The sequence below is a fragment of the Pongo pygmaeus genome, chromosome 10 (genome assembly GCF_028885625.2).
Source record: "Pongo pygmaeus isolate AG05252 chromosome 10, NHGRI_mPonPyg2-v2.0_pri, whole genome shotgun sequence".
In the NCBI taxonomy this organism is placed as follows: Eukaryota; Metazoa; Chordata; class Mammalia; order Primates; family Hominidae; genus Pongo; species Pongo pygmaeus.
The window spans coordinates 10,190,318-10,216,667 of NC_072383.2; the positions used below are offsets into that span (position 1 = coordinate 10,190,318).

Below are 26,350 nucleotides of genomic sequence, written 5' to 3' on the forward strand. Positions count from 1 at the left end.
ACAGAAACGGAACATGGAAGGGAACAATAAGAGAATAAAAGCTGGCCACCCCAGCCAGCAGCAGCAACCCGTTGGGGTCACCTTCCACGCTGTGGTAGCTTTGTCCTTTCGCGCTTCACAGTAAACGTTGCTATTGCTCACTGTTTGGGTCCCTGCCATCTTTAAGAGCTGTGACACTGATCGCAAAGGTCCACTGCTTCATTCTTGAAGTCAGCGAGACCACGAACCCACCGCAGGAACCAACTCCAGACACGGACCAGAACAGAGATGGAAAACCATTCTTACTTTCTTATTTTCGTAATCACCTATCTAAACTGGTCCTCATGTCAGTGGTCTCTGCCTTTTCTTAATTCACCTAGAATAGTAAACATAAGCATAGATTTATTATTTGTTTCAATATTTTTGATAGTGGAGTTTTGTTGATATATGACTTAGAGCCTCCAAACATTTTTTTGATTATTTCCTCAATTTGAAAAAAACAAAAACAAAAAAACATGAACAAGCAACATCTGTACATTTAGGTGTTTAGAGATCATGCACAATGTTCCTAAAGAGAAAGTTTTCACATTACCTTTCTGCACCTGCTTCACACCTGTGGGGTGAGTGCACCTCACGCTGGACACCTTTGACTAAGATAATCTCCACGCAGACATGAACCTTGGAAGTGTTAGATCACTCTCCAGTCATCTGAAACCACAAAACCCATACCAAATCCTTCCCCTAAGTACAATTATCCAATCTTCTGCCTCTCCCCGAAGGAAAGCTTTAGAGGAGATTCTTTAATTTCATCACTCATGTATAGCGCTCCCCCCCACCCTATATTTTCATGGGTTCTGTATTGACTACATATTGCTGCTGTAACAAATTACCACAAATGTATTATCTTAAGGCTCTGCAGATTAAAAGTCTGACATGAGTCTCATTGGGCTACAATCAAGGCTCTCGTCAGGGATGTATTTCTTTCTAAAGGCTCTGTGGGAAACACTGTTTCCTTATTACCTTTCTATCATCTAGCCCAAATTCATTGGCTCCTGGCTCCCTTCCTCCCTCTTCAGCTAGCAATATTGCAGGTCCCTGAGAGTTCTTTTCTTTGTTTTGGTCACATCATTCTCTGACCACATCTAAGAAATATTCTCCCTTTTTAGGGACGCAAGTAATTAAATTGCATCTACTCAGATAATCCAGGGTAATTTTCTCATCTCGAGGTCTGTAACCTTCAAAACTTACAGCATCTCTGTAGCTTATTTTATCAGTTACACTATTAAAAAACCATAATGGTATCTGAAATGTCCCTTTTACCAAGGTGAGCCGCCATATTCAGAGGTTCTGAGGATTAGAACATGGGAGTCCTTAGGGGCTGTTACTCTACCTCCTGCAGATCCTTAACAACAATTTATTTTGTTATATAAGTTAGTAAGTTTAATGAAAAGTTATGGTGGGATTAGAAGTAGATTCAATTCTTTAAGGTGTATGTAAATCCTATGGTTATAAATCCTATGACCAACTACATGTGCAACATGTTGTTTTTCTCCTTTTCTTCCAGATAATAGAATACTCTTTATACAAATTGTCAACTCTTTATTGCTCATGTTATGTTGTTGAAATTAATAATATCTCAGTGAGAATGCTTTGCGCAGTGAGTTTAGTTCAGTTTTACTGAATGCATCTTTTCAGAGCGTTTTTAGACCTAAGCGAGAGAAAATAGAGGTTGGTTATTTTATTAAGTTTTTTAAAAATGTAAATAAATAGAAGTTTAAAGAGGCTTCGAGTCCTAAAGACACTCTAGAGATCCCCATTATCCAGTAGTTGTATGGATATCCAATTATTTCAGCACTGTTTGTGGCTATGGTTGTCCCACACAGCATCATCTGATTTTGTAGTCCAGAAATACAGCATGCTTTCTATAAGAGTTCTGCTACCCTGCAGGAATGACTGAAAGACAGACAAACAAACTAAAACCAAAAACACCTTACCATGTGCCGGTGTCTTTCTCTCTAGCATCGGCCTGCTTTTTTCACTTTCGCTTCCCTGAAACTTCAGGTAGTTATCTTTTTAAAATCTTGTCCTGTGTATTCCTTGCTGTCTGCAGGATTATCCCAGGGTTGTTGCTCTGTTAGGAACTTTCCCAACCATGCCAGAAGAGGGCACTCCCATTCACACTCACGTTAAGTAGCTAAGTAGCCATCAATTTCTTCTCCATGCCCCATTACCAACACCATGTCTCTCTCTCTCTCTCTCTCTCTCTCTCTCTCTCACACACACACACACACACACACACACACACACACACACACACGTTTGAATTTTCTATAATAGCAGCCAGGTGTGTGGCACAGCTCTTTCTGTCTTGATGTGTGTCTCTCTGCTTGATATCTAATGTGGCTGAGAATAAACTAGAACCAATATCTCCAGGCAGATTAGCTAGACTTAGATAGATGTAAAGAAGACAACCTGACTCTTTTCTGAAACTTTCAGAGCATCTTCTACCCCAAGGATCATGGGAATTCCCTCATGTTCCTCCTGCTCTGCCTCCAAGCACCCCTTCTTTGCTGCGCAACAAGAAACGGTTCTGACAGAGCGGACAGTTTGAGATCTGTAACATTCTAATAAGAATATTTCTAAGGAGAATATTTGACTTTTCTCACTTTCTCTGCAGAGAAACAAATTGTCATTCTTCTCTTACAGATGGGCAGTAGAGTGTGTTTGGGTCAGCTGAGTGACTATATCAAAGCTCCCAGCCTAGAAAAAGACATGCTGTTCCCAGGCCTCAAGATAATGAAACATTAATTCGATAAAGTAGTGTTTTCTTCTACAATGTCTGAAGAAGTGACCTACGCGACACTCACATTTCAGGATTCTGCTGGAGCAAGGAATAACCGAGATGGAAATAACCTAAGAAAAAGAGGTAGGAATTCAGAGAACACCAGCTGTGTCCTTGGGGAAGTGGACAGGTGTTAAATGCTTTGAGGTGCCAGCTTTAATACTGGCGTTAAAGACAGTGTGGTGTGAAATCTCCAAAACGGGGACAAATAGTTGTGGAATGTATTAGAAGAGTGAGTGTTGCCAAGGTTGAAGTGAAAATATGTGGCTTTCAGAACCTCTTTAAAATTGTGTGATATCACTATGTTTCAGGAAGCTCTGTGTTTTAGTGAAAAATTCTGACTGCACATGCCAGAAACTGAGCTTGGGGAATTAGACATTTCTTTTTATGAACATAATCCTTGATATTTATACCTTGTTAGAGATGCAAGGAGGATATTCTTTCAGAAACCAGATTGGAGGCTTCTAAAATAGAGAAGGTAGAGGACATTTTTCTTTTAGATGATGTAAGTTACTTAAGAGAAAATTGGAAGATGAGTGAGTGGATTAGAAATGGATCAGAGCTAGTTTTTCTTTTGTCAGTATTTTTTCAAATTTTAGGGTAGTTGAAATCTGAGTATAATTTGTAATGTTGAACCAGTAATAATAGTATCTGGGTAGTATTTTATGTACATTATATACAGATATAATTGTAATGAAAATTCACAATAATATTCGAATATTAGTATTTTCTCCATTACATAGATGAAAAAACTGAGGGTGAGAGAAATTAGATAACTTAAGCAAGCTCACACAACTGCTATGTGGGGAAGCCCAGACTCAGTGCTGGTCTTCAGCTCATTCTCTTATGCCTAATTGGAAAAATAGTAGTCTCCGTGGTCAAGACTCTGATTTAATACATAAGATCACATCTCTTATTTTCAGATATGTTAACTATCCAGGTTCTCCTGAATCATGTCAGTCATCTGAACTACTTTCTCCTGCCCTCTAGATTTATCTTTACATTTTGTGTGGTGCATGACATTTGAGGGAAGGATATTTACAAAAAGCCAATGGGAATAGACTTTCCATATGTCTAATTAATGTGGTTACACGTTTTTGCCTTGTTTTGTTTTACTTTTTAATTCTAATTCTAACCTGTGATGAAAAAGGAAGGTGTGGATATGGTGCATATCATAGTGTACCTAGAGTCTGTCATGCTATATCTAAAACATTGCACTAGATGTTGTTTGGACCTAAATCAAGGGATAGGAAGCTAAGGAAAATATGACAACCATTGATATTTTAAACAACAACAACGAGTAGGATGCTAACGGCTTTCTGGTCTATTCTGCTGTTTGTAGGTTAGACTGCACATTCTTTCCTTCTTTCATTCAGTATTCATTCATGATTTATTAGGTGATAAATAGCATGAATAATAGATAAGTTATTGTTAACAGGTAAAAGATACTTTAAAAAGCAGAATCCACTTTCACAAGGCAGACAGAACATCTGCCTTATAGAGACTTTTGAGCTCAAAGCTTCAGGTGTCTCCTACTGTCAGCATCATCCAGAAAAGCAGTTTTTAGATCTCTCATTTATGAATTCAATAAACTTGAGGAAGAAAAGTGAGTAATGATGTAAAACAAAAACCTTGAAATTAGGAGAAGCTTCCTCTTAAAGTGAAGGATAGCGGTGGAGAAATGGAGGGGAACCAAGGATGGCATCCTCATTGCACTTCATATCAGGTATTTTCTAAATGAGGGCATTAAAGAAGCAAGAAAGAAACATTAGTATCGGGAAGCTCCCTAAGTGGGAGAAATAAACAAACCAAAGTGAAACAAGCACAAAGCAGTTCTGTTTGCTGATTGCTCTGTTGGCTTTCTCCAGGGCATCCAGCTCCATCTCCCATTTGGCGTCACGCTGCCCTGGGTCTGCTAACTCTTTGCCTGATGTTGCTGATTGGGCTGGTGACATTGGGGATGATGTGTAAGTATATCAGCATCGAACCCAACAAAGGCAACTAGAAAACATATTTGTAAACCATGTACTTTCAGCTTGGATTGTAGATGGGTCCTAGCATCCTGAATCGTCTGATACTTTTCTGCTGTCTCATATCTCTCCTATTCATCATATCTTCCCAAAAAACCGGCAAAAGACATTATCAGGATTTGGTTCTAAATTCATTGTTTTATCTTGATAAGCTAAACTGGACTTAGACAAAGACTCTTTGTTTCTAGTTATTCATTAGAATAAAGAGCCTCTTTTCTGCCTAGACACACATTCACTTATCATTCCAATGCTGAGAAATAAAGTCAAGAAGTATGTATTGAAGGCAGTGCATGCTATTTTATTTACCTGGAAGACTTAGCACTAGACTAGGCTCAGTCTGATTACATGAGACTTCTCTAGTGGAGAGAAATCTTCCAAGTAGCAGCAACAGCCTGATTTCTATGATTGAGAAAGACATATAAACAAAGAGGAAGAGTGGCCTGATACACCTTACCAAGTAAGAGAGTTGAATCATCTCCACATGACAATGGAAGCTCCACTCTCAAGCACCACAGCCACAAAGGAACGTTCTATTGATTCTGACCCATCCTTGGGAAGTTGGGGATGAACATGGTAGGGAGTTCTTGAGTAATGAGAAAAACATCCTGAGAATACAAAGTTTATAGGGTTGTTAAGTATATGGTATACAGAGTAGTGAATTGGCACGGTAATCACTTACAGGGAACTCATAGTCAAGAAAGTTAATTTGCTGAATGATACTAACGTCTCCTCTGCTACATTCATTTCTTTTTAATGATTTAATGGATAATTTTTTAGATTTAATGGATAATTAGGATTTGGACATATCTTTGTCAACATAAAAAGAGGCTAATGATGTACCTTGCTCTTTTGAAAAGGAGTATGATGTTCAAGCAGCAGTAACAGATATTCTGGAGTCAATCAGTATGAGGATTAGCAGCTGATCTTCTCCAATAATGTATATTTAAAAATTAAGTGAAAATGCAATAACATATGTCCATTGGTTCAATATAGAAGGGTGACATTTCTTTTCTAAAATTTAGTGCTTTTGGTGCAGTGGTTCTTAAATTTGTTGTGCTGATGAAGCAACTTAAATGCTTATGAAAAGGGCATATTTCATGGACCCATGACCAGAAATGGTCTGATGTACCATTAAGATCTGCTTTTTTTTTTTCTGTTGGTAAACAAGCATCTCAGGTCATCTGCAGAGTTTGAGATATCCATTGTCCCAAAGAATGCTGTTTTCATTAAAACAACAATTACATCATCTATCTCCAAATAAAATAAAACAAAAATAAAATAATTTCATGAAAATGAGTGGCAGAATGACTGGCCCTTCCTTAGATGTGATGTCAGAAATATATAATTATTAAATCATTATTATAATATAGTGCAATAATAAAAATGTAAATAAAATTATAAAGAACTGTAAATAATTTGGAATAGAAAGGCATCTGGTTTGTTTCTTGCATGATACCTCAAATACTAAGAGCTACTAATAAATCTTGAACAATAAAGAAATGTTTCTGTCACAAGAATTATCTACAGTTATAAGAATAGAAGAATATATGAACTTGTCTCCTGTCACGTCTTGGAGTTTTGCAGATATCTAATGACATTAACTCAGATTCAGAGAAATTGAGTCAATTTCAGAAAACCATCCACCAGCAGCAGGATAACTTATCCCAGCAACTGGGCAACTCCAATAACTTGTCCACGGAGGAGGAATTTCTCAAGTCACAGATCTCCAGTCTACTGAAGAGGCAGGAACAAATGGCCATCAAACTGTGCCAAGAGCTAATCATTCATACTTCAGGTAATCAGACTTAGACCTGTTGACCAGTCAGATGGCATATGTTACCGTGGTCTAAGTTGATCACATGTACCACCTCAGAGTATTGAGAGAGTTACGTCATCCAATGAACCTTAATGATGTTGCACTAAATTTACAGACAGCAAGGAAATATACAAATTCATTTAATATTTTTGAAACCACAGGCAAATTTGGGAAGTATCTTGGAATGATACCAATCTGGATACTTCAACCCCTCATTTTATTAACAATTTCTAGGTGATCATGTTGCTATGAAAGCTTAAAAGCATAGCTGGTAATTCTGAGGTCAGAAGACTAGGCCATGAAAAGAGAATCCCTGTTGCGCCAACCTATAACCAGGGGTCACTTTATTTTCAGAGGCTTCTAAAGCAGTATGCTTTCAGGGTGCTGGCCCTCAGTCCCTATTGTTCAATTACATGATTTCGTTTCAAAGCCTTCTCCAGTCACTCCAGAGTCATTCAGTTTATATTATTGGGTATAATTTCCTTTTCAGACCACAGATGTAATCCATGTCCTAAGATGTGGCAATGGTACCAAAATAGTTGCTACTATTTTACAACAAATGAAGAGAAAACCTGGGCTAACAGTAGAAAGGACTGCATAGACAAGAACTCTACCCTAGTGAAGATAGACAGTTTGAAAGAAAAGGTAGGATTGAGTCTCATTCTCTAGTTATAGACATTATCCACACAATGAGAGAGAAATAAATAAAATATATGATTCACATGATGGAAATTCAGTGCATCTTGAATTAGAATTAGTACATGAATTTAATGAATGTTCTCATCTGTCTTAACTCTGCAAACTGGAATGTGGCGCTCAAGTAAAACTTTTTCTCTGTTTTCTCTCTTAGGATTTTCTTAAGTCACAGCCATTACTCATGTTTTCGTTCTTTTGGCTGGGATTATCATGGGACTCCACTGGCAGAAGTTGGTTCTGGGAAGATGGCTCTGTTCCCTCTCCATCCTTGTACGTTTCTAACTATTGAGGGTAAACACAAGCTTTCCATAGAATCCTGGGAAAATTAATAATGATTGTGAGAATTATAAATACAGACATAAAAAGAAGAGTACAACATACTGAGAAAAGAGCTCCAGTAACAAATATTGAAAGAAGGTATAGTTCATTTCATCTCTGTGACAAATTTATAGCAAGGCACTGAATTTTATCTTTTGGTAGAAATGTATTTATTTAACACACACACACACACACCTAATACTACATTCAAAGTATTTTATAAATATTAACCCTTGAAGAAAGCACTGTTATATTCCCATTTTATAGGTAGAAATATTATAACAGAGAGATTAAGTAACTTGCCTGAGGTCACTCAGCTCATAAATTGCACTTTAGGGACTGTGTACTCAGTCACTCAGCTATTCTGACTCCAGCACCTACAATCCGAAAGGGTGCTGCTGGTCTTAAGAACACACATTGACACATTTATTTATACCAAATAACTGTCAACCATTTTCTAACAAAAAGTAAGACTGAATTGACTGATTAGTTCAACAATTAGTGTCATGTTGAGGATTTACCAATTACAATATATGGCAAGTTTCTTTTATGAGTTAAAATGAACTAAACCTTCCACTTCAGGGTTTGGATGAAACTATTTAAAGGACAAATAGAATATATAACACTTGGAAAATTTCAATTTTTTTAACTATTTAAAGTTATGGAAAAATAGATGTCAACAAAAATGTGTAAGGTGATATTAGGTTTGCTAAATTCTTTCACAGACTATAAAACAAAACATTTTGAGGAACACCTCTCATCATAACTACATTAAAATGAAACAACTGTATTAATATTTTAAATATAATAGTATTTTTCTATTAGATAAAATTTAAGATCATTGGCATCTTAATGGATTTTTAAATTTTTTATTGATACATAAGAGATGCATATGTTTTGTGGTATATGTGATAATTTGATACATTCAGATAGTGTGTAAAGATCAAATAAGTGGAATTGGGATATCTATCACTTTAAATATTTATCTTTTCTTTATGCCAGGAGCATTCAAATTATTATTTTCTCATTATTGTGAAATGTACAGTAGATTATTGTTAATTGTATTCACCCTAATAATCTATCAAACACTAGGTCTTACTTCTTCTATCTAACAGGATATTTGTATCCATAATGGCTTTTTATCTACCCTCCTCCCCCAACAAATAATTATCCACCCCCCTCCCTCCTGTTTCACTCTTTAAAGCATGTTGTCAACATTTTCTTAAACTGAATAATAATCACTCTCTTCTGTCAAAGATGCCATGCTTCAGCTGTGACTCAGCAGTTCCTTAAATCACAAACAATGGTAGGTCTATTATTTTCTCCCTGGATACACTTTATCTTCATCCATTTCCCAATGTTTCGTCATGGCTATTTCTACTCAAACACTAATCCCCCATTCTCTAATCACCATTATTAATCCTATCAAGTCAATTTGTTTGGTTTCACACTAATAATAATGACAAAAAGCACATGCAGAGTAATACACAAACAAACAAAAAAAAGTGACAGTTACTTTTTGTGACAAGAGCAATATTGGGCATGAACTGATTAATATTAATCTGAGGTGTTGCTACTAGACTGAAGGTTTCCAGGTGTAGTACCATGACATCATGTAAACACATTCCATGTTAGAATCTAAGATGTGTCCCTTCTCTCAAAGGGATTTTAATCATCCTTGGCCTCTCTACTCACTCTTAATCAAAGTGTGGAGGAGGTGACCCCCACAGCAGGGTTCGGAACCTACGGACCCTGGCCCCTGAGACATGCAGCTGTCAGATAAGCCAGCATGTCAAACTCAGGTTAGAGAGACTGAGCTTCCAGATTGCATAGCCATTTCCTTGACTACTGAGTAAAGGCCAAGGCTAAGATTTAGTAAGCCTAGCCCTGAAGCAAGAAAAGAATATGGCAGTGTAATGCAGGTCATTTAGAAAAAAACAATGTTGGGCACAAAGAAAATTTAGATCTGACAAGTATAATTTTCTGAAGACATTATTTCAGGATTAACATCAATTTCTTAGCAGAGGAAGTGAATACTATTGTCAGAATCATATCTATATAGTCATTCATTTCCTCTTTTAACGTCTGTCTTGTTCTCTTTTTACCCACCACATACGTATAACTATGTGAAAAGTTATATTTGTGCATAGTAAAATGTGATAACGTTTTACAACAGAATGTGATTTTATTTTTATGTTTTTCTTCATTAAGGTCCCAAAGAACTTCAAGTACTTCTAGTATAAGCTGAACTGAGTAGATTTCATTAATGGAATTCCATATTTATGAAGGAAATACAAATTCTCAGTCCAGGATTTAAGTATTTCTCTTAAAGAATTCTACCTGGGATCATGATTAACTTAAAATAAAGAACCCAGATGTGACAGCTCTGGGCAGATTTTGTGCCAGCTTTAGGCAGCTTCAGATTTTGAAGCTTTGTGGAGGCAGAAGTCTCTCCATATTCAGATACATGACATTGGCTGTAAGAGCAACTGAGAGCACTAAATAGTAATCATGTTTCAAATATAGAAATTATAATTAATTTTAAATTAATTTTCAGATTTAGTACTAAAGAACTTGACCAGATCAATGGATCCAAAGGATGTGCTTATTTTCAAAAAGGAAATATCTATATTTCTCGCTGTAGTGCTGAAATTTTTTGGATTTGCGAGAAGACAGCTGCCCCAATGAAGATTGAGGATTTGGATTAGTATGCTTCTTCCAAATTCTCCAGGAAGTAAGAGACTTGTGAGTAAGCCCATATGAGGAAAGAGGAAACTACGGTACCAGAGCCAAACCAGCTTTTAAAATGACTGTGTATTTACATTATCAGACAAATGAATTTGTTTAACAGAACATTCTCCAGTTCCTTGTCTGACGTCTTCTGATTTGATGTTATTATTCAGTCTTAAAATTATCCCTGGGGACCAAGGGGAATAGCCATACTATATCCCTATGATCGTCTCAGAATCATTTCACTGAATTTCTTTGCTTTCTCAAATAAAGACTCCTTTCTTACATTATTATTATATTGTAACGTGTGCACTAGGGTGATATTTAAATATTTAAAAACACAGGCCACAACACTAGAACAAGGTCCAAGAGATGCCTGTTGTGATAGTTGCTGGGTCATTTGGAGGTCTGGGGGATCCCAGGCTAAGGGTCCTGGTAGCTGGGGCTGCAGCACTGTATCAACTGATTTGGAAATATTTTATTTTAGCAAATGTTTGTACCACTGTGAACCAGCTAAGTGTCACACTGCACTTGCAAAATAACTTTTCTTCTCCAACAACCCTATGAAAATATTCTTATTAATCTTTAAAATTTAGATAATTTGTAATCTAGGCATAAGCATTTAATATTTACTTTTTTTTTTTTTTTGAGACACTGTCTCACTCTGTTGCCTAGGCTGTCGTATTGTGATGTGATTGGCTCACTGCAGCCTCAATCTCCTGGGCTCAATCCATCCTCCCACCTCAGCCTCCCGAATAGCTGGGACCACAGGCATGCAACACCGTGCTCAGCTAATTTTTGTATGTTTTTGTGGAGACGAGGTTTTACCATGTTGCCCAGGCTGGTCTCAAAACACCTAGGCTCAAGCTATCTGCCAGCCTCTGCCTCCCAAAATGCTGGGATTACAGGTGTGAGCCACTGCCCCTAGCCAATATTTATGTGTTTATCATTTATTTAAATTAGTAATATTGATGTTATTGATTTTGTAATCTGGGTATTATTATAAAAATATATTCTCTTACAATTGATATTTTGTTTCCCTCAGAAAAGTCCTAATAAACCGTTTGAAGACATCAAAATATAAGAACCATTATCTTTAATTATTTAGACCTTTCCTGAATCATAGTTTGTCAGTGTTCCTGCACACTAGATACTAAATATTGTAAATCTAGGGTTCAAGATTTTTCCTGGAACAAAATTGCTGATTTCAGAATACTGGTAAAGGATGTAGTTTTCCATTTATCTTCACATAGTTCCATAGCTATATATAGGAAGAAAATAATGGTAAATTAGCCTTTGATCCTGATTTTGCTAGATTGGAAATCTAGAATTTACTGGAAAATTGATATAATCTAAATTCAAAGTTAGATGCGTTTCAATACTTTGACTCCTTTGAAACTACAACTTCATACATACCATCTAGTAGCTTCTTATTCTCTAAATATTTAAAATTATCAACTAATCAATGTTTTATATATGCACCAACAGAAACTTTAGAACAAAGGAAAAATGTCAAGTGTGAAAATTTAGTAAAAATTACGAACAATATATTTAAGCACAACTTTTTAAATACAGACAATTATCATAGTTCAAGTAAACAGAGTTTCTTCGTTCTTATACGGGATTCAAACATAAGTTATATACACATGGATTAAAGAAGAAACTTGATTCTTTCATTTCTCTTTAGCAGTTTGCCGCTGGCATTCTCACAAAGATAAAATTCTTTTTTTTTTTTAATTTTATTATTATACTTTAAGTTTTAGGGTACATATACAGAACGTGCAGGTTTGTTACATATGCATACATGTGCCATGTTGGTGTGCTGCATCCATTAACTCATCATTTAGCATTAGGTATATCTCCTAATGCTATCCCTCCCCTCTCCCCTCACCCCACAACAGTCCCCAGTGTGTGATGTTCCCCTTCCTGTGTCCATGTGTTCTCATTGTTCAATTCCCACCTATGAGTGAGAACATGCGGTGTTTGGTTTTTTGTCCTTGCAACAGTTTGCTGAGAATGGTGGTTTCCAGTTTCATCCATGTCCCTACAAAGGACATGAACTCATCATTTTTTATGGCTGCATAGTATTCCATGGTGTATATGTGCCACATTTTCTTAATCCAGTCTATCGTTGTTGGACATTTAGGTTGGTTCCAAGTCTTTGCTGTTGTGAATAGTGCCGCTATAAACATATGTGTGCATGTGTCTTTATAGCAGCATGATTTATAATCCTTTGGGTATATACCCAGTAATGGGATGGCTGGGTCAAATGGTATTTCTAGTTCTAGATCCCTGAGGAATCACCACACCGACTTCCACAGTGGTTGAACTAGTTTACAGTCCCACCAAAAGTGTAAAAGTGTTCCTATTTCTCCACATCCTCTCCAGCACCTGTTGTTTCCTGACTTTTTAATGATCGCCATTCTAACTGGTGTGAGATGGTATCTCACTGTGGTTTTGATTTGCATTTCTCTGATGGCCAGTGATGATGAGCATTTTTTCATGTGTTTTTTGGCTGCAAAAATGTCTTCTTTTGAGAAGTGTCTGTTCATATCCTGCTCCCACTTTTTGATGGGGTTTTTTTTTCTTTTAAATTTGTTTGAGTTCATTGCAGATTCTGGATATTCGCCCTTTGTCAGATGAGTAGGTTGCAAAAATTTTCTCCCATTCTGTAGGCTGCCTGTTCACTCTGATGGTAGTTTCTTTTGCTGTGCAGAAGCTCTTTAGTTTAATTAGATCCCATTTGTCAATTTTGGCTTTTGTTGCCATTGCTTTCGGTGTTTTAGACATGAAGTCCTTGCCCATGCCTATGTCCTGAATGGTATTGCCTAGGTTTTCTTCTACGGTTTTTATTCTTTTAGGTCAAACATATAAGTCTTCAATCAATCTTGAATTAATTTTTGTATAAGGTGTAAGGAAGGGATCCAGTTTCAGCTTTCTACGTATGGCTAGCCAGTTTTCCCAGCACCATTTATTAAATAGCGAATCCTTTCCCCATTGCTTGTTTTTGTCAGGTTTGTCAAAGATCAGATGGTTGTAGATATGCGGCATTATTTCTGAGGGCTCTGTTCTGTTCCATTGATCTATATCTCTGTTTTGGTACCAGTACCACGCTGTTTTGGTTACTGTAGCCTTGTAGTATAGTTTGAAGTCAGGTAGTGTGATGCCTTCAGCTTTGTTCTTTTGGCTTAGGATTGACTTGGCGATGCGGGCTCTTTTTTGGTTCCATATGAACTTTAAAGTAGTTTTTTCCAATTCTGTGAAGAAAGTCATTGGTAGCTTGATGGGGATGGCATTGAATCTATAAATTACCTTGGGCAGTATGGCCATTTTCACGATATTGATTCTTCCTACCCATGAGCATGCAATGTTCTTCCATTTGTTTGTGTCCTCTTTTATTTCGTTGAGCAGTGGTTTGTAGTTCTCCTTGAAGAGGTCCTTCACATCCCTTGTAAGTTGGATTCCTAGGTATTTTATTCTCTTTGAAGCAATTGTGAATGGGAGTTCACTCATGATTTGGCTCTCTGTTTGTCTGTTATTGGTGTATAAGAATGCTTGTGATTTTTGTACATTGATTTTGTATTCTGAGACTTTGCTGAAATTGCTTATCAGCTTGAGGAGATTTTGGGCTGAGATGATGGGGTTTTCTAGATATACAATCATGTCATCTGCAAACAGGGACAATGTGACTTCCTCTTTTCCTAATTGAATACCTTTGATTTCCTTCTCTTGCCTGATTGCCCTGGCCAGAACTTCCAACACTATGTTGAATAGGAGTGTTGAGAGAGGGCATCCCTGTCTTCTGCCCATTTTCAAAGGGAATGCTTCCAGTTTTTGCCCATTCAGTATGATATTGGCTGTGGGTTTGTCATACACAGCTCTTATTATTTTGAGATAAGTCCCATCAATACCTAATTTCTTGAGAGTTTTTAGCATGAAGGGTTGTTGAATTTTGTCAAAGGCCTTTTCTGCAGCTATTGAGATAATCATGTGGTTTTTGTCTTTGGTTCTGTTTATATGCTGGATTACATTGATTGATTTGGATATGTTGAACCAGCCTTGCGTCCCAGGGATGAAGCCCACTTGGTTATGGTGGATAAGCTTTTTGATGTGCTACTGGATTCAGTTTGCCAGTATTTTACTGAGGATTTTTGCATCAATGTTCATCAAGGATATTGGTCTAAAATTCTCTTTTTTTGCTGTGTCTCTGCCAGGCTTTGGTATCAGGATGATGCTGGCCTCATAAAATGAGTTAGGGAGGATTCCCTCTTTTTCTATTGATTGGAATAGTTTCAGAAGGATTGGTACCAGCTCCTCTTTGTACCTCTGGTAGAATTCGGCTGTGAATCCATCTGGTCCTGGACTTTTTTTGGCTGGTAAGCTATTGATTATTGCCTCAATTTCAGAGCCTGTTATTGGTCTATTCAGAGATTCAACTTCTTCCTGGTTTAGTCTTGGGAGGATGTATGTGTCGAGGAATTTATCTATTTCTTCTAGATTTTCTAGTTTATTTGCGTAGAGGTGTTTATAGTATTCTCTGATGGTAGTTTGTATTGCTGTGGGATCGGTGGTGATATCCCCTTTATCATTTTTTATTGCATCTATTTGACTCTTCTCTCTTTTCTTCTTTATTAGTCTTGCTAGCGGTCTATCAATTTTGTTGATCTTTTCGAAAAACCAGCTCCTAGATTCATTCATTTTTTGAAGGGTTTTTTGTGTCTCTATCTCCTTCAGTTCTGCTCTGATCTTGGTTATTTCTTGCCTTCCGCTAGCTTTTGAATGTGTTTGCTCTTGCTTCTCTAGTTCTTTTCATTGTGATGTTAAGGTGTCAATTTTAGATCTTTCCTGCTTTCTCTTGTGGGCATTTAGTGCTATAAATTTCCCTCTACACACTGCTTTGAATGTGTTCCAGAGATTCTAGTATGTTGATAAAATTATTTCTTAAAGGTCAAAATCTGTGCCTCTGACTCTCACACATTTGGGTTTCGTTTTATTCCCATGAGAAAAATAAGTTCTTTCATTCCTCTATTTCTAATAAAAAAAATCTACTTTTAATAATTAAAATACCTTAATTGGTTATTTTGTTCCCATTAAGAAGTTACAGGGTTTTTTTTCTGGTATCTTGTATATCTTGTATATTTTAATTCTTATTTCATGTAAACTCTTTTATACTTATTAAAAGAAAATTTCTGTTTCTGACCTTACAGTGGTCTGGATCTCTATCAGCTCTTATTACTAAGAGCTCCCTCCCTGCTGCCCTGCTATCATCATATTATCCCTGACGACCTCTACAGTAGATGCATAAATCCAGAGTTCTCAAGATTCACTAGCCCTTTGTGTCAGAATACTTCATCCTTTCATTCTGATAACTTAGCTTATGAGGCAGGGCTTGTTTCCGGAAATTTTCGTCTCTTTCTTTTTCTTTCTCTCTTCCTCTCCTACTGCTCCAACACCCTCTCCAGTCAAAATCCCTGAGATATTTTATTTATATATACAGGTATATTCAGATGGTATATTTTTAGGGGAAAGACCATTGATATGGTTTGGATCTGTGTCCTTACCAAATCTCATGTCAAGATGTAATCCCCAATGTTGGTTGTGGGGCCTGGTGGGAGGTGATTTTGTCAGGGGGGCAGATTTCTCATGAATGACTTAGCACCATCTTCTTGGTGCTGTTCTCATGATAGTGAGTACTCGCAAGATCTGGTTGTTTAAAAGTGTGTAGCATCCCCCCCAACCCCACCCCACACCCTGTCTCCTGCTCCTGCTCCAGCCGTGTGAAGTACCCACTCCTCCTTCATCTTCCACCATGACTGTAAGTTTCCTGAGGCCTCCTCAGGAGCCCAGCAGTTTCCAGCATCATGCTTCCTGTACCGCCTGAAGAACTGTGAGCCAATTAAACTTGTTTCTTTATAAATTACCCAGTCTTGAGTATTTCTTTATAGCAATGTGAGAATTTAACGTGGGTTCCAAACCTGGCTTCACATCAGATTTACACGGATAGTCCCTTGAAGGCACAGATATTTGGGCCACGCGTCAGATCTATAAAATCAGAATGATTGGAAGACAGAAATGGAGAATCTATAAAATCAGAATGATTGGAAGACAGAAATGGAAAATCTGTAAGTTTCTCAAACTACCAGGTGATTTTTATTAACAGCCTGAGTGGCAATGTTTGGATAAATAACCTCAATACTAACTCCCTGAGCAAATAGGCCCAGAAGCAAAGGTGCTGGAACCATCTTCAGATTGGATGGCTCTTTCTGCAATGTTAGCAAAATTAGTTTGGTTTGTGCAGACCACGTTAGGTCAGGATAGATCAGAATTGGGACAGATGTAGTGACAATTCTCAGCTATTTCACTGTTGTAATCTTAGCCAACAAGCCCTTACTGAGGGTATTAACTGGCATGGTTGGGATGTACAAGTGATATGAAGTTTGATCTATCTAGCTCTCTGAAAATAGTTTTCAATTTTGCTGCACACTGAAATTATACTGGGGAGCTTTGAGGAAATACTGATGCTTAAGATTGTCCCACCTCTTAAGATGCTGATTTCATTGATGAGAAGTGTAGCTGGGCTATTAAAAAAATTTAAAGTTTCCTATATGACTCCAATATGAAGCTAAGGTTGAAAATCCATGTACTGAGGTTGGCCCATGGCCCTTATTTCAGTAAAATAGCCAACCCTCCCTTATATATTAAGAAAACAGGTGAACTAGCTCCATTGGTGATGATTACACATGGTTGAGACAGGGATAATAATGATGATTACCTGAAACTAGGGTTGATGGTATATTCGAGGCTGCATATAAGCATATATAATCATACTTGTATATATTTGTATGCCCATGGAGAAGGATTTAGACACATTAGTAACATTGTTTTCCTCAGGGTAGGTATGATGGAGTCAAATTGGGCAAGAAGGGGAAATGATACACTTTTGGAATGAGAATCCACTGTGAAGCTGAGGACTGAAATCAAGAGTCAGATTATAAACAGGTAGCCAAAATTAACAATGTGGTCCTCAAGCAAACGTAATTTTTTATTCCACAGGTATATTAGTTTTACTGAACAAGTAACTACAAGTAATACACCTATCTGTCTGACTTCCTAACTTCCTTCCTTCCTTCCTTTCTTTCCCTGCCTCCCTCTGTCCCTCCTTTCCTCCTTTCTTCATTCTTTCCTTTCTCTCTCTCTCTTTTTGAGGGTATATAATAATATAAATATAATAAAACACATCTCCTCTCAGTTCTTTCAAAATATGTCACAGCTTTCAAGCATGCAGAAGTATACCAACCTCTTATTAGGAAACAGTACAGCTTGGTGCTTAAGACAATAAATTTTTTTAAATCAGACAGCCATGGGTTATGTTTTTATTCTCAATGTAAGTGCTGTATATTTTAGACAATGTCTCAGTCTGTTTTGTGCTGCTATAACAGAATGCCTTAGACTGAGTATTCTATCTATTTCTTGGCTCACAGGTCTAGAAGTTGGGAAGCGTAAGTTCAAGGCACCAGCAGGTTTGGTGTTTGATGAGGCCATTCTGTTCTTTAAGAAGGCAACTGTAACCTTGGGAACGGAGGAAGGCGGGATCCTCATGTGGCAGAGGGCAGAATGGCCAAGAGGCAAAAGGGGATGGAACTCATCCTTTTATAACAGCATTAATTCCACCCATGAGGGCTGTGCCCCTTAATAATCTCTTTGTTTTTATATTTAGAGACAGAGTCTTGCTCTGTCACCAGGCTGGACTGTAGTGGTGCAATCATGGTTCACTGCAGCCTTGAACTCCTGGGCTCAAGCAATCCTCCTGCCTCAGTCTTTTGAGGAACTGGTAGGTACCACAGGTGGGCACCACCATGTTCAACCATTTTTCAAAAATAAATTTTTTGTAGAAATGGGATCTTGCTATGTTGACCAGGCTGCTCTTGAACTCCTGGCTTCAAGCGATCCTCCTGACTTGGCCTTCCAAAGTGTTGAGATTACAGGTGTGAGCCACCTCACCCAGCCAATCACTTCTTTAAAGTTTCACATTTTAATACTATTATAATGGTAATTAAATTACAACATGAATTTTGGAGGGTACAAGCATTCACACCATAGCAGACAGGGCTCTTAAATTATGTAAACCCTTTTCATAATAGGGTGACAAAACTCGTGCCCATCCTCCGAGATTTTTGTGAAGAAAACAAAAAGAGAGATAACACACATGGTACAGTGAACACCCAATTAAGTTTAGCTGTTCTTACATTTACCATCCTCTGCTTCCCCTTAGAGAGCAGATTTGCGTGATCCTTCTAGTCCCAAGAACATTCCTGCATTGGGTGCTTAGCTTGGTTTTCACCACCAATGATATTTCCCTTGGGAAAATTATCTCAGCGTAACTGAAAGGCAACAGTTTTTAAATACAAATACAATAATGAAAGTTGGTTCAGGTGGCTGAGCATCAGCTCATCAGGGAAGAGAAATCATGGAGGGGAGCAACACGGTGAAGAGTAGATGGCAGGTAGCCCTAGGTAATTATGTGAGACAGGCACTATATTGCCCATGGATTATTTTTTTATCTTCTGTGCCTTTGTGATATGGAGGCCAGAAACGAGGTGGACAAGGATAGGGTCCAGATCCTTTCATCTTTTTGATTCCTTAGCATAGCACTGGAAATTGTAGGGAAACAATAATTTTTACTGTTATAGTTACCAAGGCCATTATTTTCAGTTCTCCAGCTTTCTTTGTTTCTAGACAGAATTTGTTTCTGAGAAAAATTACTCTCTATGGGGGAATTGATGTTGGCTTCACCAATCTTGTCCAGCCCATATGATCTGTGAGTTGTATTTTGAGTAGAGTAATTTCTAGGGGGCTGCATTCTCTCTTGTTCTTCAAGTACTGACCTTCAATTTCCAGTGCAAGAAGACGATATTTGATTGTTTCTGTCTTTATTTTGAAGCTCTTTTGTGTCTAAATAGGACAAGTTGGGAAGGAATACCTCTCAAAACTTACAGAGCCAAAAAATGCATCAAGAAGGGTGGGAAATGAGTCCCAGGAAGGTGAATTGGACTGAAAACCAGATTTCTGGTCTCTCTTTATTTGGGTCTACCAAATGCACAACTGATATTTTGACAGGTGCGAGTGGCAGCTGCAAATTATTCACTTATTTAACAATAGATTTTTTGTGTGTGTCAACCAAGTGCTAGTCAATATGCAAACCCTTGGGATAGATATGAAGATCAGCATGACAGGACCCTTAACCACAATAAGCTCAAACCTGGGGGCAAAGGGGCCTACAATTTTTAAGATGGCCCTAACATGGCAGGAACTTGACTAATTCAATATGTGATCTCATTTGAGATCATTCCATACATGTGGAAACTAAAGCTTGATTTAGAACAAAGCTTGGCTAAGGTTTTACAGCCGGAAAGGGTGAAGTTAGGTTTTGAACCAGTTCCAATACATGCCAGAGCCCTATTATCTTTTCACAGAATCATAGCTGTGAGACAATGCAATGCAACAGAATATAGACTTATTATATATAATAAATAATAGATTTCAGCATGCTATCAGAATACAGAAGATGGTATGCAATGACACTTCCCATAAATGGTGACCCCACCCCAGGTATCATCTTGTTTTAAGTACACATTTTATTACTTTTCCTAATTAATCTGTCCTCAGCACTTTTCTTGCCTTATGTATTGCTATCTCCCTCCATAGGCCGTTGTTGGTCTGATGTTGGCTGATTTGAAGCCTCTAGGCATGCCATCCGTACTTGCTTGCCTCACTCATAAACATTTCTTCTTAAAAAACCACTTTATTGGGTATAATTGACATTTAAAAGCTGTACATATGTAATATATGCAACTTAATATTTGTAGATAAGTATACACACGTGAATAAACCATCACCACAATGTATACCATAAACATAGGCATTATCTTGAAAAGTCCTCCCACCCTCTTTATTTATTGTTATTATTTTTGTGTGATAAAAACACAACGTAAGATTTACCCTCTTAGAAAATTCTAAATATACAATATAGTATTGTTGTCTATAGGCACTGTGCTGTACAGCAGATCTCTAGGACTTATTCATCTTGTGTAACTGAACTTTCTACCCTTTGGCTAATACCTTCTCATTTCCCTCTCCTGTAACCCCTGGCAACCACCATTCTACTATCTGCTTCTATGAGTTTGGTTATTTGAAGTTCCTCATATAAATGGTATCATGTAGTGTCTGTCCTTCTGTATCTGGCTTGTTTCACTTAGCATAACATCCTCCGTATTTATTCATGTTGCTGCAATGGCAGGACTTCTTTCTTTTTTAAGGCTAAATAATATTCCATGGCATGTACCATATGACCTAGCAATCCCATGACTGGGTATATAGCCAAAGAAATTGAAATTGCAATTTCAAAGAGATGCCTGAACTCCTATGTTTATTGCAGCACTGTACACAAGAGCCAACACACGAAAGCAACCTCAATGTCCATTGACATGTGAACAGAATAAAAATAAAATGTGGCATATTCATTTTATTAATTTAAATTATTTGTTTCTAAGAACTTTATATTTTAGGTTGTTACTTAGAAATGAACAAAATAAATGCTTTTAGTGCTCTATGAAAGCTTGATTCCTCAGATCTAGGCCCCCATTTGTGGTATATTGCAAATTTGAATTTATCATAGGAGCAAAAGAAAGTTGTATATTTTGTCAGGCTATGTTTACATGACTATGTTACAGAATTAATACTTATCTTTATTTATTTCCTACATTCCTGTTAGAAGACAATAGGATTATAATTCAGTTGACAGAAATATAGCTTATGGCAGTCCTTAAGTCTGTGTCTTAACTTTGGGAATTTTGGAGGCTGGTGAAGTATAAGTATAGCTTTTCCTCTGGCTCTTTTCCTAGAAGACAAAGCAGACTTTAAGAAAAAATTATTGCAGCACTATTTACAATAGCAAATCTTTGGAACCAACCCAAATGTCCATCAATGGTAGACTGGATAAAGAAAATGTGGCACATATACACCATGGAATACTATGCAGCCATAAAAAAGAATAAGTTCATGTCCTTTGCAGGGACATGGATGAAGCTGGAAACTATCATTCTCAGCAAACTAACATAGTAACTGAAAACCAAACACTGCATATTCTCACTCATAAGTGGGAGTTGAACAATGAGAATACATGGACACAGAGCGGGGAACATCACACACTGGTGCCTGTGGAGGGGATGAGGGGCAAGGGGAGGGAGAGCATTAGGACAAATACCTAATGCATGCAGGGCTTAAAACCTAGATGGCAGGTTGATAGGTGCGGCAAACCACCATGGCACATGTATACCTATGTAACAAACCTGCAGGTTCTGCACATGTATCCCAAGACTTAAAGTAAATAAAAAATTTAAAAAGAGAAAATTATAGATTAGCATAGCTGATATGGTTTGGCTGTGTCCCCACCCAAATCTCATCTTGAATTATAGCTCCCATAATCTCCACGTGTCATGGGAGGGACCTGGTGAGAGGTAATTGAATAATGGGGGCAAGTTTTTTCTCTGCTGTTCTCATGATAGTGAATAAGTCTCATGAGATCTGATGGTTTTATAAAGGGGAGTTCCCCTGCCACCATGCAAGACATGACTTTGCTTCTCCTTTGCCTTCCACCATGATTGTGAGGCCTCTCCAGCCATGTGGAACTGTGAGTCAATTAAACCTCTTTCCTTTATAAATTACGCAGTCTCGGGTATGTCTTTCTTAGCAGCATGAGAATAGACTAATACAGTATATCAAAAAAAAAAACAAACTACATTTTTAATCATAAAAGGAATGGAAATTACCAAAAAATGTCTCCTAAGGGATGTAAGGGCATCCTGGTTATAAGAATTCTAACAGGAATTCCAACTCATTTTTTAAAATGAGCAATTTTTAATTTTCTAGTAATGCATATTTCAGTACATGCATTTTCCCAGTATTTGAAATTGCATAGACCTTACTTAATAATAGACCGGAACTTATAAATTTAGTCTTAGGTAGTTTGTAAGAGATGTAAACTAGTATCATACCAGGTATTATAATCCTGGCAAAAAAATAAGCTTACTGTATTCCAATAACTTTCATTATAGATCATCTGTATGAGGTAACCTCTATGTAATCAGAGGGCTAAATAGGAAATTCATTCCATGGAAGCAAATCATTGTGGTTAAGGGCACAGACCATGCAATAAAACTGCCTGCCTGCCTTCCCTCCCTCCCTTCCTCCTTCCTTCCTTCTTTCCTTCCATTTCTTTCTGTCCCTCTCTCCCTGTCTCCTCTCTCTCCCTTGCTCTTTTTCCCCATCTCGCTGTCTCTCTCTGTCTCTCTTTCTCTCTCTCTCTCCCCCTCTCTTTCCTTCTCTCCCTCTCTCTCTCTCCTCTTTCCCTCTCTCCCTCTCTCCCTCTCTATCTCGGATCACTTGGTAAACACCAAGACAAAAACCTGCCAAAAGAAAAAGGAATAGCTTACCACAATTTTCTAAGAACTTGACACACATCAGGGAAGAGATTCTGCCATTTTATAAGAGTCACAATTTCCTAAGAATCTGACACAGTCAGAGGATTATGCCATCTTCTCACACTCATAGTTGGATGTGCCATGTGATAACCCCATCCAGGAAGGAGACAACAGTGAGACAAAGTTCTGTAGAAGACAAAAGCAAAACATAAGCCAAATCGTCCATGATGCTGCCTCCTGGAGTTGACTTGACCATGATGAAATGTACCCGAAATTGACAATATTCCATGACACCACCATGGCTTCTGTGCTGTGGATGGACATTGGAAAAAAAATGCACAAGTTAGAAAGTTGTTTTCTTATCCTGCCTTTTCCTCTGCCTCCAAACTCTATTAAATCCAATATAAATAAAAATCTCATTAAGTGTTTACTTTTTAAAGCTTCTTCCCAAAATCAGTCGTACATTCTCTTCTTTCGGCATACTTTTCATTTACCTAGACTGAAAATTTGATTCCCTCATGAAACGTGCTCTCCTAAAACTTTCCAAAGTATTGCATTTGATTGTCAGAATTGTCAGAAGGCAGGTGAGTTGTTGTGTAAACCTTAACTTTATACAATAACAATGTATCCACCTTAGAACAATTATAAATTCAAGACACAATGTATTTTTAAAATTATTCTCTTTTTTGGTTTATATTTTATTTTCTTCTTCTTGTACACTATTATTTCCCTAGATTCTCTTTTCCAGAATGATGTGTTAGATTTGGAATTCAATAATGAAAGACAAAAATAAGTATTTAAATGAGGAAGTATATATTTCCTCTGTCTCTTTTTGTTATCCTATTCAATATACAAAACCAGGCTGTGTGATCTAAGTCAAGTTTCTTATTCTCTAAAGCCTAGGTTTCATATCTAAAAATTAGGAATGATATTACCAGACTTGTAGGGCTATTGTTTGCACACAAAGGAAGAATTAAATGTGATCATTTACAGACTCGCCTGAGAGCATATTATTTTATTATTAGGTACTCAATAATTTTTTTAACTTATCCTTACCTTCTCACCTCACCTCTGTAAATTTTAACAAAAGACAAGAGACCTGCATACTTACCAGTTCCTTATTCTCTATATTGAGTAAGGTAGAAATTTTAGAGATCCTCTAAAAATTTTTATCCTTGCTGTCTTGCCATGTTATGGGTTCCTGAATTATTTTATATTACTGGTCTTTTGCTCCATTGCCACCTTTCAGGACAGGGCTCACATCCATTATCTGAAAAGCCAGAGGTATATATTAATTATCTTGATTTCTTTATATTAAATATGGACCATTTAATGCAATGTTTGAGTCAGTCTTGCAAATATCTCATTTCCTCCCATGTTCACAATAGCCAAAATATGAAAACAACCTAAACGTTCATTTCATTGATGAACAAGTGGATAAAGAAAACATAGTGTGTGTGTGTATGTGTGTATGTGTATATATGTATATATATACACATACAAGAAAAAACTTTCCACAAGAACCTCCATGTCCTCATTTAGAATTTAATTTTTTACCTCACACAGCTCTTTTTTTTTTTTTTTTACTTCCACTTGACACCTTTCTGGGGTAATAGGTATGTTGTACCTGAATTCCACTCTCCCTCAAAATATCTGTCTCAAATTTGCATATACATTAGTAGGTATCAATCAGGAAGGTCTCCCCCAACCCATTCAATAGGCCCTGCCTCAAAATTTGAAAAGTTTAAAAAATTCAGAGCCCTGCTTATGTACATGGGTGTACATTTTTTGCAGACAAAAATCCCCTGTGCCCTACCTACTGATCAATCTTCCCCCATCCTATCAATCTTCCTCTTCCCCTGAATCATTGGTCACAACTGATCTCTTTGTTTTCTTTGTCTTGGCTTTTCTCAAATGTCATATAGCTAGGATAATATGACAGCTTTTCATACTGGCTTCTTTCACGTAGCAATATGCATTTAAGATTTCTCCATGCTTTTCATAGCTTGACAACATTTCATTTTATTGTCAAATGATACTCCATTGTATGAATGTACCACAGTTTGTTTAACCACTCATCTTTTGAAAGACATCATAATTACTTCTAATGTTTGGCAATTATGAATAAAGCTCCTGTGAAAATCTGTGTGCCAGTTTTTGTGTGTGTTGGGAGCAAGCCCCCCAAAATCCAGCCATAAACTGGCCCCAAAACTGGCCATAAACAAAATCTCTGCAGCACGGTAACATGTTCACGATGGGCATAACACCCATGCTGGAAGGTTATGGGTTTATGGGAATGAGGGCAAGGAGCACCTGGCCCGCCCAGGGTGGAAAACCGCTTAAAGGCATTCTTAAGCCACAAACAATACCATGAGCAATGTACGCCTTAAGGGCATGATCCCACTGCAGTTAACTAGCCCAACCTATTTCTTTAATTCCGCCCATCCTTTGTTTCCCATAAGGGATACTTTTAGTTAATCTAATACCTATAGAAACAATGCTAATGAATGGCTTGCTGTTAATAAACACGTGGGTAAACGTCTGTTCGTCTGTTCGGGGCTCTCAGCTCTGAGAGCCCTGATTTCCCACTTCACATCTCTGTATTTCTGTGTGTGTTTTTAATTCCTCTAGCGCCTCTAGGTTAGGGTCTCCCCTACCAAGCTGGTCTCGGCAGTGTGTACAGGTTTTCCACTTTCTATGGTTCCTAGATTGTATGTTAATACTATACTTAGCTCTATAAGAAACTGTCAAGTTTCCCGGGCCCCCGAGGGTGCAAGCTGCAGAGATGGTGTGGTCCAGCACCCCAGAGGGCAGCAGCAGCTCATCCGGCAGCTCCCACCCCCACAACCTGGAAGGGGTGAGGCTCCCGCTTGTACCAGGCTGTGGCAATCTGTGGTGAAGTTGAAATGCTTTTCTGCTAGACTGGCAACACGTTTTGATTCTTCTCAAATAACTTACAAGCTCTTGTGAAGCACAACGGCCTACCTTGTCCTGAAGAAAACATACTCTAAGGCCCACAGATGATTAAACCCAGCAATGTATGTGACAATAGCATTTTTATTTTTCTTATCAAGATGTGAGTATTTGATCCGCACAATGGTAAAGATTCCCAAGTTAGCCAAGATCTAAATTATTCAAATTGATGATACTCTCTGCAGAAGAGGTAAGAACCACTGGCAGTAGTGAGAGGCGACAGCGTGCTGGCAGTCCTCACAGCCCTCGCTCGCTCTTGGCGCCTCCTCTGCCTGGGCCACCACTTTGGTGGCACTTGAGGAGCCCTTCAGCCCACCGCTGCACTGTGGGAGCCCCTTTCTGGGCTGGCCAAGGCCGGAGCCCACTCCCTCAGCTTGCAGGGAGGTGTGGAGAGAGAGGCGCGAGCGGGAACCGGGGTTGCATACGGTGCTTGCGGGCCAGTTGGAGTTCCGGGTGGGTGTGAGCTTGGTGGGCCCGCACTCGGAGC

At 37.9% G+C, this 26,350-nt stretch overlaps 1 protein-coding gene across 4 annotated transcripts; it reads left to right on the forward strand.

The window, feature by feature from the left end:
• The first annotated feature begins 2,203 nt into the window (after positions 1-2,203).
• On the forward strand, positions 2,204-10,704 carry CLEC12B (C-type lectin domain family 12 member B). Of its 4 annotated transcripts, none has more exons than XM_054443830.1 (7): positions 2,204-2,323; positions 2,686-2,905; positions 4,690-4,788; positions 6,428-6,646; positions 7,158-7,312; positions 7,518-7,633; positions 10,326-10,704. In XM_054443830.1, the coding sequence occupies exons 2-7, from the start codon at positions 2,815-2,817 to the stop codon at positions 10,387-10,389; spliced, it is 744 nt and encodes a 247-aa protein (XP_054299805.1). In that variant the 5' UTR covers positions 2,204-2,323; positions 2,686-2,814; the 3' UTR covers positions 10,390-10,704. The 4 variants fall into 4 exon arrangements, 3 of the variants coding, with proteins under 3 accessions (XP_054299805.1, XP_054299804.1, XP_054299806.1); XM_054443831.1 differs by lacking the exon at positions 2,204-2,323 and adding an exon at positions 8,939-8,987 and having other exon boundaries at positions 2,768-2,905; positions 10,239-10,704; XM_054443829.1 differs by lacking the exon at positions 2,204-2,323 and having other exon boundaries at positions 2,486-2,905; positions 10,239-10,704.
• Positions 10,705-26,350: the final 15,646 nt, after the last annotated feature.

Coding starts and splice junctions, on each gene's coding strand:
- CLEC12B (XM_054443829.1), top strand. CDS start 2,815: ATGTCTGAAGAAGTGACCTACGCGACACTCACATTTCAGGATTCTGCT. Junction 6,647..7,157: donor GCTAATCATTCATACTTCAG/GTAATCAGACTT, acceptor TTTCCTTTTCAG/ACCACAGATGTAATCCATGT. Junction 7,313..7,517: donor TAGACAGTTTGAAAGAAAAG/GTAGGATTGAGT, acceptor TTTCTCTCTTAG/GATTTTCTTAAGTCACAGCC.